The following is a 12,672-nucleotide window of genomic DNA, read 5'->3' on the forward strand; positions in this document are numbered from 1 at the left end:
TGTGCTAGCATTATTACTGCTGCTTCTTGAACACATCTCATGGACACATGACAAGTACTCTTATAATGAATATGCATTTGTACTACTCTTGTTCCATTCTGAATGGCCCACTCATGGTGCCTGTCCCACTAGGATTTATAGCCACCCACAGGCAGACAGAAATGACAGTCAGAACCACCTCCAGATAACAAACTGACTCCTGCTGCTCTGCTGCAGTGGGCCCTTGGCTGATTTCTATGGTCAGTGGCATGGGAGTCAAGTCTGGAAATTACTTCTATGGAATGAAGAGAATATAGACACAAAATCGAGGCATGATATGAACAGAAATAATAAAAAAGAACCTCTAGGAAATAATTCATTGGGAAAAGTGATCCGGCACTCTTGTAGAACATGAAAAATAAGCATAAAGAAAAAAGAGTTATTTGGTGAGAGAGTACCTCCTATTTTTTCTCCTCTCTTCCAGCTACCATTTGATATTTTCCCATTCAGAAGCTTATTAATACTGAGTTTTCAAAATATTTTTCTCTTGAAGGAGCAAAGATAGGAGATTAAAAAGGAGTTCCACTAACCTTTCTGTTATTTTCATAGACTCCAGCACCATCTCCAATTAAGGACTTTGTGGCAGAAACGCCAGGCAGCACAGAGGCAGGAAACAGTATGGATCAATCTACCAGTGAGGGAAGTAGCACCTCTCCAGACCTCGAAGACTGCCTCGATTCTCCACTGGGAGAAGATTTCAGTGAGCCTCCTGAGGATGACAGCTCAGCTTATGAAGAGCAGGAAGCTGAGTTTCAAGAGAAACCCATACAGAAACTCCCAACTTCCAGAGAGAGTTTCTATAAGCATCTTTGGAAGATTCGTCAAGAAGCTTCCACTTCTGAAGTCTTCCACTCCCTAGAGGAAGAAGTGAAGCAGAACTGCTACTCACCTTGTGAATTAGGACAGGCCAAAAGGTAGGGAATACTGAAATCTGTTCTGCAGCCTTCTTTTGACTCGTAGAATTTTGAAAGTGAATCACTTAGGTTCTAATCACGCCTAATTAGTGAAGATTTTATTTTATCATCTTATTCTGACTCACCTAATCTGCCTTCCCTATTTACTCTCATCTTATTAGAATTTTGCATATGTCTGCATTGCAAGATACTTGTAAGAGTTCTGCACCACTGTAATAATTTATGCTGTTCAGCTGAAGCTGGTTGCCATTTGAAATCAGTGGGAAGAGTCTTGTTCAACTAAATAGGAAACAAGTACTTTTTTCTTGATTGTATGATCTTTTACTTCCAATTTGTTTCAGAGTTAACTTAAATAGGCACCATAAGTTTTTCTTATTGTGTGATCTTTTAATTTCAAATGTTTTCATAGGAAATAAAAAAACCCTCAGAAGACAAACTGTGATCAAGGAGGGAAAAAAACCCTTATTTTCTGTTTTCTGGTCTTTAGAAGCCAAGAGAACCGCTGAGCCAGAGGAATTATACAATAAAGTATAATGCAAATGGACTCAGTCTCCTCTTACACTCTTTTGGATACATCAGACACTGTCACACAGAAGACAATCCATTCCATTTTCATCATCTTTCCCAGAGCAAAAAAATTATAAATTATCAGAACAGAAAAAATTGATGCAAAGACAAATTAAAAGTCTCCTAGCGGCCTTTAACTTGCAGCTTTAGTAATTTTACTGAGAAACTAATTTCTATTTCTTCACACAGTCACTTGAAATAATTTTGTTACTTTTGACACTCATCAAGCACAGCCCCAGACACACATTCCAGTCTTTGGGAAGTGACAGCACTACCTGACACTGCAAGTCAAGTGGGATCATAATGGCAATTCATAATTTTAGCTTCTCTTTGTTGAGTGGAGAAGCTGCACTCAATTCATGAATGAAGTTCCCGCTTAATTATCTGCTTCTTTACTTCTGAGAGTAAAACCAGCCGAAATATGTCTGCAGCAAACATATTTGCCAAGAGATAATACAGATTCAACAAAACTATGTTTATTGTGGGAAAATATCAATTCCAAGAAAAGTTTTGGATTCTTCCCAAGGAGGAAGTTCTGAAATAAATGTTTTTGTTTGATACACTTTCAGTATCATTTAGTATAAGCTTTTGTGTTTTTAAAAAGCAGCCAGAGAAGTTTAAGATGGCATGCATTTTAAACAGTATTTTAAACATAATCTCAATTTAAATCTTTCCAGCTAAAACCATAAAAAATCCCCAGAAGGAAATAGGCATTAATAAAGGTCTTCCTTTTGATTAATGAAGAAATTTCTTCCGATTGCTCAAAACATTTCATGCAAATGTATAAATTTTCTGATATGAATTTTATGGAGATCTGTGATTTCATATAGGATGTGCAATTTGTTTTCATTTTAGTTGTCTATATTTGCTTAGGAGATGATGGACAGTTCACTTCTATCAAAGAGCAAAAGATCCTGGCTGACTTAGATATGAACATGCCATTTTAAGTGTTTTTAAGATGAATGCGGTTTAGCAGTATTTCAATAAGGATTGATATGAACAAAACATACTTTAAAAAAAAAAAAAAAGTGTTTCCAGCATTTTTACAAGCTTTAATGGTAAATTTTTGGGAGACAATGCCACAGTTGGTTCATTAAGGGCAACAGCCAAAACTACTAAACGCAGCATGTATGATTACAGTTTGGATTTGAACATCAGAAGTGCTGAATACTTCGTCTGCAATATAGTGAAATAGATTCAATAATAATTTAAATTCAATTAATTTAGTAAGTCCATTAATGTCTTTCGGACAACTCATATGCTTCAAGGCAAGCTTACAAAAAGGAGTAAGGACTTCTACTTTTCATGAAGAAACAGGAACCACTTTATATTTCATGTTTGTGGTCTGTGCGCAGTTACCAAGGAAAGACCTGTAGAAGCCAGAAGTGTGGCTGGCATTCCTTTTTCAAGACAAATGCTAATATAAAAAATGTAGTGGTATTTTAATGTGAATACCACTTACCAGAAAAGTTAATTAATTTGTTTATGGAAGATGAAATAATTAATAGTCTGGGCATTGTCCAGTTATTGTTTTTGAGAACCAACCAAAGTACTAACTAATGCCTTAAAAAGTTAAAAGAGTGCAAGATTTTGCAAAGATAAATAATGAAAGCTTTTTAATCTTTCAAGTAGCTTTGCAAAATATTGATTACGGGTTTTTTTTATATACTACCATTGGAGGATTCAGACAGCAATTCAATATCATAACTAGTAAATCAGTTAAAATGAAAATAAGGTAATATATAAGCAGTAGACTTTTCAGTGGCCATCTAATAAAGCATATGGAGGAAAACCCCAGCACTGCAATCTTTTTCTTTTCCAGCCGCGTATTTAATAAGAGTCATGATGACCTATCAAACACAAAATGTATGCCTGAAACTCTCTCTCTAACCCCTATTGATGAAGAGTATCTCACTGTCAGCTCAATGTCACGAGGAGGAAGCTCTGAGACAGTCTCTGCAACCACTGCAACCCCACAACCACGTGTTTGTGGTCCCTCATCATCACCCCTGCTTGCTAGAGAGACACATGACAGTGACAACGAATGGGAGGACTTGGAGGAACCAGAGGAAGAGAAGGAAGAAAATGAACACTGCACTCAGGTATGTGATAGGCACCAAATTACTAACAGGTAGAATACAAGGGAAAAGAAACAATTTTAAGAATGTTACATTCTTAAACACTCATTTAAACTAATTTTCTATGCTATTTCCACATGACTTTTTTTTTTTTTTAACTTTCTTGAATATCCACAAGCTTCAAATAAAGCAGACCTTCCACTATGCCCAGCTCTCCAGAATTCTTAACCATTTTCCTTAAGGATATTTATTTTTTCTTGACATCTTACTATTTCTCTAACTTTCCAAAATTCTGCAGTATTATTTTCAGTGTACGAAGGCCTAAAAGCTCTCTAGTAGCTTCTAAAATTAACTGGAGTCAGCTACTTGGGTTTTTTCTGCCATGTTTCAAGCCCATGCAGAAAATCACTTTGTTACAGTGATATTGCTGTAATGTCCTGATAAGAAACTATGAGCCTTGTGCTAATTACTATTCAAATATAAGGCTCAGTCCTGCCAAATGCTGAACATCTTGCACTCCTACTGACACTAATGAGCTCTGAATTCCTACTAATTAGAGAGCACCATGGACAAAATTTGGCTCCAGGCACTTTCTTGAGTGGGACAGCAATAGCAGTAACAACAGTAATCTTTGCATCCTGCTATTGCAATGCTTTTCAGCTCAGAGGACTCCAAGCCTTTCTTTACACATTCCAAATGACCAAATCCCATGTCCTGGTGGCATTCTCTGCCTTATTAGGCCCTATTAATCAATCCACGTGAACCTCCAGGATTCTGGGATACGGCAGAACACCTTTTGCATACCCTTGTTGTACCTTCTGAGGATCTGATTCCTTCCTGCATATAAAAATAATGGAAGATGTTAATGAAGGAACAGAAAAGCCTACATCAGACATACCTTCTGCTTGTTTTAACAGGAAATGGAGATCTTTGTGACTTTGACAAAATCAGAGAACAATGGTTATGGATTCTCTGTAGTTCTTAACAAAATGGACACCTGCCTGTACGTTGATGAAATCTTGAATGATCCTGCCCTTTCTGATGGAAGATTGAGAAGGGGAGACAGAATCATTATGGTACAGTAATTATTGAAGTTTATACAGAGGAGAAAATATTTGCAGATCAATGTCATTTAGTTTTGGCATTCTTCATTTGGTAGCATCCAGTTTATGACCTTTTTAGGTATGTAAATAAATCATACAATGAATCTTATTCTGCTGACCTCAGTTGGATAAATTTAAGACTGAATAGATTGTATGAGGAGGCAAATAACATGAATCTAGGAGCAATGCAAGAGAAGTGAGACATTAAATGCCTTCCCAATTAAATTACATAAACTGAATTAATGTAATAAGGTAATAGGTGCACACAAAGGATGCAGGAATTATGTCCTTTGTAATGTAAGAATGAAACTTTTTTTCAGCCATGTTTGTGTTCAGTATTGCTTAAGACGCTCTTCCTTGTTTTTTTACAACAAGACCTTGAGTTTCAAGGGGAAAAAAAGCTATTTTTATTAAAGCTCTGCATTCAGAAAAATAAAAGTTCAAAAAAGAAATATTACTGCAATCTTAACTATTGAATTTACTGACATTAAATACCACAGCAAAGCAATAAAAAGGAAGTAAAAACTAATTTAAGTTCATATGCAAAATTCAGAGTGGAGGGAGAAGTAAATGATGGTCAATGAGATCTGTGACATGATTTTACTGGTTTGTCATTTAGGTGAATGGAATTGATGTCACATCTTTACCATGCAATGAAGTTCTGACTTTACTGCAAAGCTCTCCTCCAGATCTGCACCTTGTGGTTGGTCGTGCTGACAGTGACCCACGTCCCTCAAGTAGGCCAGATGAGATTCCTGAAATTACTCTCACAAAGGGTGCCGATGGACAGCTAGGTGTGTAGTAAATGCTGTACTTGCTGTACATGGACAGGAATGACAGCATAAGGAATCATAAGCAACTGTGGTCTTGGATCAGCATGATCCAAACTGACCTTGACACCTTTATGCTCTTCGTGATCACCCATGACCAAGGAATGAGAGCTTTATTTCGGGCAACACCTAAGAGGGAAGACTAATATCTCTTACTAGACTAATGAAGATAGTTGGAAAATTGATTTTTGCATTATCACCCTATTAACTGAATTTCTGGCAGATTTCCAGTCTCATATTTTTATGTTGCTGATATACTAAGTCTTGGGTAGTTGGATAATAATGTCTACTACCTGCAGAGACACATAAATATGTATTTGGAGGGAAAGACAAAAACTGAAGAAAAGGTAAAGTTTAAGAAGGATGACCCACAGGTTGAGACTACAGTTTGCTATTCAAAAACTCTCCACTTGAATCCTTGATTCACCACAGACACAAGGCTTTATCTACATTGTCCAATACAAATGATAAAAGAAATCCCTACAATCTGAGTTCTTGGTATTTCTGCAGCATGTTGTGAGTACTGCACAAAGATAAAACTGTAGGCTCAGGAAACAGTATGGCTATATTTGCTCAGGTACAACATCCTGTTTACAGGTAGGAACTAGTTTGTTCAGAGATTCTTTGAATGTCATTTGCATTGTGTAGGCACCTCCTCAGCTGTCATAGGCCTCCATTCCTGAACACTGCAAGGTGTTTAAATGTTCTGGTAATGAGGGAGTTGCTGCTATGCAGCTCAGTGTCCTATTGCAATGACTATTGAACATCAGGTGAAATAAAGCACTACACAATCACTGAAACATAGAGATGGACACCACTATTTAAGTTTTTCCACACTTTTTTTAACATCTAATGGCATTTCACTCAGTCCAGCTTGTACACCCATCTTACTGGGGCAAGACTGTTATTTATAATGTCAGTGATTTGTTCAGCCTGTATTTCAATGATTCACATCTATTCCGCTAGACTTTATGTCACTGACAGTTAAATTCAAAACATGCTGCCACAAAAGATGCTTTCTCTGCATTATTCTAGGCTTGAAGCTGACAGGAGGAGCTGGAAGCAAGTTACAAGGTATTTATGTGCTAGAGATAGTGCCTGGCTCTCCTGCCAGCATGGAAGGCAGCTTACAGCCACAAGATCAGATTGTTTACCTCTGTGGACTGTGGACTGAGGGCATTAGCCTGGATGATGCAGTGAGAGTGTGTGAAGCTGCCACCCAGAATGTTCAAATCAAAGCCACAAGGTAAATCTGAGCATATTTGATCCTAATGCTGAAGCAGGTTTCTAAATTTTACGTCAACAAGTCAGACGGCACAAAACAGAAAAATGCTTTATCTCAAAGGTCTTGCAACCTGATAAATAACATTCATAAGGTATCTTATCTCCTTGTAATTTCAACTAACGCAGCAAGCACAAGTAGATTCATACAACACAAATGACAACTCTTCAAATTTCATCATCCAAAAACCAATGTAAAGCCTTTAACTGTGAGGCTGAGCACCATTTTCCTATGTGTTGCTCTCTAGGGAAAATCTTTGAATTTCCAGCACTAGTGTCAACTTTCTCCTTACAATCTCAGATTCACAACTACAAGCAAGAAACTACCTCTGATGGGAAATTCTGAGTTAATTCCAACAGCCAAACATTTTAGAAAGGTACTGAAAATGCAGCATTTAATCTGCAGCATGAATAGAAAATCTTTCCAGGCCTGAATAATAATCAGCTGTAAAGAATTTTGCTCATCAGCTCATGGCTGCACTCTAGATTAACTGTGTTCCACAGTCTGGTATCACACCAGCACAGGTCCTGGAATGATGCAGAAATAGCTTCCAAAGATCTCAGAGGAATGGTAAAATATTAACCCAAAGCATGTGAATAACTAAGTTACATAACCAGAGCGTGTGACGGAATGGCTGTCACAGCTGTCTTAACATAGTTCAAACTTTTATCATTGTTTTATTAACTTGTGCTTATCTAACAGAAGAAGAAACTGCTGCCTCATTATACATCTTGCTGTACAAGTTAGTAGGCAGCACCTTCTGATTGTCAGAATTGACAAACTAAGGAGACAAACAGAAAGAGGGTAAAGGAACTTACAAAAGAGCATTCCCACTTTATACAGTGGGTAACCAAAGCTGAATTCAAGATGTACCAGAAAGCAGTTCTGTATTGGGCCAGGTGATTTAACATGCCTATTTTTTTCCCCAACACATTTCAACAAAATGTTTCACTATAGTCAAATATTTTCATATACTGATATAAATTCTCCTTAGGAAAGCACCACTAACAAAATCATAGAAGCCCAACTACTATTTAGACAATTGACTTTCTAAAAATAATTTTCATATATGCTTTACAAAGCATGCAGCTCTTAATGGCTCACATTTCACTTTTTCTGCCCCCAGAAATGGCAATCCAGTGGTTCCTATAGAGCAGGAAAATAGTAAGTAAGGCTAATATTTTTGAGTTCAAAACTTGCTTCTGATTTTGAAAATAAGCATAGATTCATTGATTTAAAAGTTATTAACAGATTGTAACTTGGCATTCAGTATTTCTGTTATGGCCATTTTAAGGGTCTGAAGAAAATTTGGTAGCTGTTTAAGGACAGAAATAAAACGTATAGTTCTCTGTAAAAAAATAATTTATTACATATTTAGTTTCTATTTTTTAAATTTGTTATTAAGTAGGAATTTTATGTGGTTATATTTCAACATCTGTTTTGACTGAAACTATTCTCTGAGGAGTCTTCCAGCACTTCTTGAGCCACTATTTAATATCAGCCACTACTTCATCACCTAGACAACTTTTTTAAACTGTTATCAATAAACTATATAAAATCAGAAGCAGGCAGCACCAATATCTGTTAGTTAATATAAATATCCCTGTCAAGCGAGATATTTGATACTCTAACTGATACAAAACTTCAGTAATCATGTGCACTACAAAGACCTGACCAGATTTGCTCTAGCAGTGGAAGGAGTCTCAGCAAGCACAGGTTGCACCTGCACCCTCAGGAGGAAGGAGAGGTATCGCATCTAGGCCAGCACATATAAAAGGTGTTAGTTATGCAAGTAGTACTTTCCAATGCACATTTGGCCGCATTGTCAGCCCTAACCCCAGTTTCATTTACCTAAATGGATATGTCAATGGGTTTTTCTAAATCATGCAAAGATGACCTACAAAAGTAACCCTGGACCACAATTGTTCACATGCCTACACTCATTCAAATACTAGCATATGGTTACCTGAAGAACTTATTCCACATCAAGTTAGTTACAGATTTCCTACTTTACCACACATAGCCATGTGTTTGTTTCTATAAACTGAAGGAATTTTCTTACAAGATAAGGATAAAGTTATGTGTACTCTCAGTTAACACGATAGAACTAAAGCACGGCAAATGTATATCCCAGTAGAATCTTGCTCACACAGTCTTGTGTGAGCTTTGCAGATTCCAAGATTTCTCAAGACATCTTCAGATAGATAACCAGGCCTGATCCACCTCTGATACAGAGTTATGAACTCTACACTGGCACAGTTACCTGCCTCTCCTATAAAAGAAGATGTGTAAGATCCTGCACATGGGTCAGAGCAATCTCAAGCACAAACACAGGCTGGGCAGAGAATGGATTGAGAGCAGCCCTGAGAAGGACTTTAGGGTGTTGGTTGATGATAAGCTCAACATGACTGAGCAATGTGCAATCACAGCCCAGAAATCACATCCTTGGATGCACCAAAAGCAGTGTGGCCAGCAGGCTGAGGGAGGGGATTCTGCCCCACTACTCTGTGAGACCCACCTGGAGTGCTGCATCCAGCTCTGGGGTCCCCAGTATAACCAGCACGTGGACCTGTGGAAGCAATTTAAAGAGGAGGCCATAAAGATGCCCAGAGGGCTGAAGCACCTCTCCTATGAAGACAGTCTGGGAGTGTTGGAGCTGTTCAGCCTGGACAAGAGAAGAGAAGACTCCAAGGAGACCTTAAAGCAATTTCCAGTACCTAAAGTGGTACTGGAGAGGGACTTTTGACAAAGGCACGTAGCGATAGGACAAGGGGGAATGGCATCAAACTGAAAGAGGGCAGGTTTAGATTAGATAGTAGGGAGAAATTCTTTACTGTGAAGGTGGTGGGACACTGGAACAAGTTTCCCAGAGAAGTTGTGGACACCTCATCCCTGAAAATCTTCAGGTCCCGGCTGGATGGGGCTCTGAGCAACCTGGTCTAGTGAAAGGTGTCCTTGCTCATGGCAGAGGGTGGGAACCAGATGATCTTTAAGGTCCTTTCCAACCCAAACCATTCTATGATTCTATGATTCTTCCCCATTACAGGTACTTCTAAAAACCTATAGTAATTTTGTATTTGGTGTTCCATTTGCTTTAATCACAGATAGATTTATAGATAAATTTGTAATAATTTGTTATTAAGAAAGCAAGCCTTCATTTTTATAGGCTCTCTTAGTTACAAGAACACATACCAAAATTGCAATTACAACAGGTAGCTTTTTTTAAAGTACAGGACATTCATTATTTTCTGTAATTCACACATTAAGAGTACTTCGTGGAAGACAGCTACGATCACCAAAATATGATAAAGCAAAAGCACAAAACTGGGGGGGGCTGGGTAGAGGTGGGAGTGTTCCTTCATCTGCCTGATCATTGCCACATGCCTAGAATGACTCAGTCTGATCTCTGATTGTTGTTACAATTTTTGAAATAGCAATGGCTGAGATGCAATATCTCTGCAATTCATGACTGAAATGTTTATATCTCTATGCAAATTGGCAAACTTAATCATGCAGTGGTCTCGCACTGTTTCATATAGTATCGATATTGGATATTGATGCTTTGTTTAATAATATAAGCACAGAGATTACATTCCATGTGTACATGAAGTTTAGCAGGAGGCCTGTCAGAACAAACATGTGTGTATTTTTAGGGCCACCAGCTGAAACAGAGAAAGCCAATATTTCTTTGTCAAATGAAAACCTGAACTCCCAGGAACAGCATCTGCTGCATCAACATGGTAAGGAATTTTGCATTTTTCAATTAGGAATTGTAAAATTTTGTGCCTTCTCTTTGAAAGGAAATAAGTCTATAGGTGATAAGGGCATTGCCTGGGAAAGATTAACTCTTCATAAAAAAACCTGCCTCCCTCAGAGTTTCAGAGAACATTTATAGATTACTGTTGTCCATCTGGTGTCTCTTATGCTGCAGCACACAGTTTTTAAAGCTTGTTTTGGAACCTGCTCACAGAGAGGTAAAAAGTCACAGTGCAGCTCACATTTTAGGAGTTTTAGGCCACATAAATCCATAGGATTTATTTTTTATTTCACATATAAAATATAAAATGTTTTATTATGTCCCTGAATAAGATTTTGAGTGTTATACTATAGAATATTTTACCAGGACAACTATCTAAAAATTGTTGTTGCTTTTTCTCAGAGAAACATTTGGAGGAAACAAACTGTGATGCTCAGCAGAACACCCCCAATTCTCCAGAATGTAAAGTAAGTGACACTCTGAGGTGTGAGGTGGTTCATCAAGTGAAGTGAGCTATATGGAGTGAGATTTTTTCAATAACAGTATTTAATGTATTTTTTTCCTCTCTTTGAAAATGTGAATATAATGCATTTGGAGAGTATCCTGTAAGGGTTGAATTGCTTCAGCATTCACAGAGTAGAATGCACTGAGCACTTCCTGGGGACAGACTCTTCTGTTAATACTTTTCAATGCTTAGAAAGAAAATAGCACAGGAAAAAGACACAGAATGTCACAGCATGGGATTCTGGGGAAAATATGTGCAATTGTGAAACATTTTCCACAACAGTCTTTGAAAACTGAGATTAATATGTTTCATTCTGCAATTTTCAGATGGACATTTGAAAAGAGAGTAAAATTACCCCAAATCTTTGGAGTATTATGTAGCACTGACATAGACCAATATGTTTTGAATTTGGCAAGAGTAATACATTTTAAAAATTATTTATTATTAAATTATGAATTCCTAAATACACAGGAATTGTTCTCAGGAGAAAAAAGTTATTTCCATGCTCAGCATACAGTGCTTGAAAATTCTTACAAGTGCAAACATCACTTCTGTTGGTGAAAACACATGGAAAGGTTAATTGAAATTATCCAAATTAGGACTGATATTTCATGTGGATAGATTAACTAGTTTTCTCTTGATTGTGGATTGCAAAAATAAAGCTGTCTCTTGTTAAAATTAGACCTCCAACCTGGCAAAAAAAATTGGAACAACTTTCTCACTTTTGATTATGTCATCACTATTAGTGCTTCTTCTGCATGATTTAATCCATGATAGTTTATCTGTTCAACTTGCAAAAATAATTTCCAAGGCTGATATTTGTGGCATTGGAACTAGTCATGCTGCAAGTCATAAGCATTTCTAGCTTGCTGCTATTTCTGACATAGTACTTGACCCTAAAAAAGCAGCTGATTTTCAAAGCAAATGAAGTGCCAAAGCAAAAGAAATGGGAATGTTGGGATTACAAGATTTAAATTATAGAAAAATAAGAGAATGAACTATGTACGGCATTACTGTCATGCTGGAGATAATAATGCCTTATTTGTCAATTAAGGTGATTCATTTGAAACATTATAAAAGGATTACAGAAGTACACCTTTCTTTGCTTTTAAGGTGTTATTTTCCCCAGCAGCACTTACTAAAAAGAGTATGAAAATAAGTATGTACTATTTTCATCCTGATGCATACATGCAGCTGTTATGTTGATCCCTGGAAGCTCCATAGATCTATTCAAGAGTAGGATATATCCCATAATCTCCATCAGACAGTGAGGACTGTGAAGCATAATGGGAATCTTTGGTAATAAAAATGCAAACAAAATACAGCCCTGAATAAACTCCACTTTAGACTGCATCCTTGTCTATTGTAGGATTTCATTATTAAGATTGAGCTGGAAAAAGCAGAAAATGGAAGCCTAGGATTTGCACTGGTAGGTGGAAAAAATGGCAGGGCTATCTTAATAAAAGCCATCAGCCCGGACAGCAGTGCAGATCTAGATGGGAGACTTCAAGTTGGTGACATCCTGCTTAAGGTAATGTTTGTTCTTCATTGCTTTGGCCTACATTTTCTCTAGTTACTCTATAATGAGCATCTGTTC

The 12,672-nt window shown here is 37.3% G+C and overlaps 2 protein-coding genes across 12 annotated transcripts in view; one reads left to right on the forward strand and one right to left on the reverse strand.

Annotated features, from left to right (window-relative positions):
• The window catches only part of MAPK8 (mitogen-activated protein kinase 8), a 182,527-nt gene that overhangs the window by 98,406 nt on the left and 71,449 nt on the right, over window positions 1–12,672 (reverse strand). The window lies entirely within an intron of this gene.
• Window positions 1–12,672, forward strand: part of FRMPD2 (FERM and PDZ domain containing 2) — a 71,614-nt gene that overhangs the window by 44,613 nt on the left and 14,329 nt on the right. For 4 of the 11 annotated variants that reach the window (XM_048311890.1, XM_048311885.1, XM_048311884.1 and 1 more), the window contains 9 exons: window positions 589–953; window positions 3,343–3,622; window positions 4,516–4,674; window positions 5,321–5,495; window positions 6,567–6,777; window positions 7,940–7,977; window positions 10,467–10,553; window positions 10,973–11,037; window positions 12,445–12,606. In XM_048311890.1, the coding sequence (XP_048167847.1) occupies window positions 589–953; window positions 3,343–3,622; window positions 4,516–4,674; window positions 5,321–5,495; window positions 6,567–6,777; window positions 7,940–7,977; window positions 10,467–10,553; window positions 10,973–11,037; window positions 12,445–12,606 (1,542 nt within the window). Of the gene's footprint in view, window positions 1–588; window positions 954–3,342; window positions 3,623–4,515; window positions 4,675–5,320; window positions 5,496–6,566; window positions 6,778–7,939; window positions 7,978–10,466; window positions 10,554–10,972; window positions 11,038–12,444; window positions 12,607–12,672 lie in introns of those variants that run through there. The other 7 variants (XM_048311886.1, XM_048311891.1, XM_048311887.1 and 4 more) reach the window with 7 other exon arrangements.

The sequence above is a fragment of the Corvus hawaiiensis genome, chromosome 8 (genome assembly GCF_020740725.1).
Source record: "Corvus hawaiiensis isolate bCorHaw1 chromosome 8, bCorHaw1.pri.cur, whole genome shotgun sequence".
Lineage (NCBI taxonomy): Eukaryota > Metazoa > Chordata > Aves > Passeriformes > Corvidae > Corvus > Corvus hawaiiensis.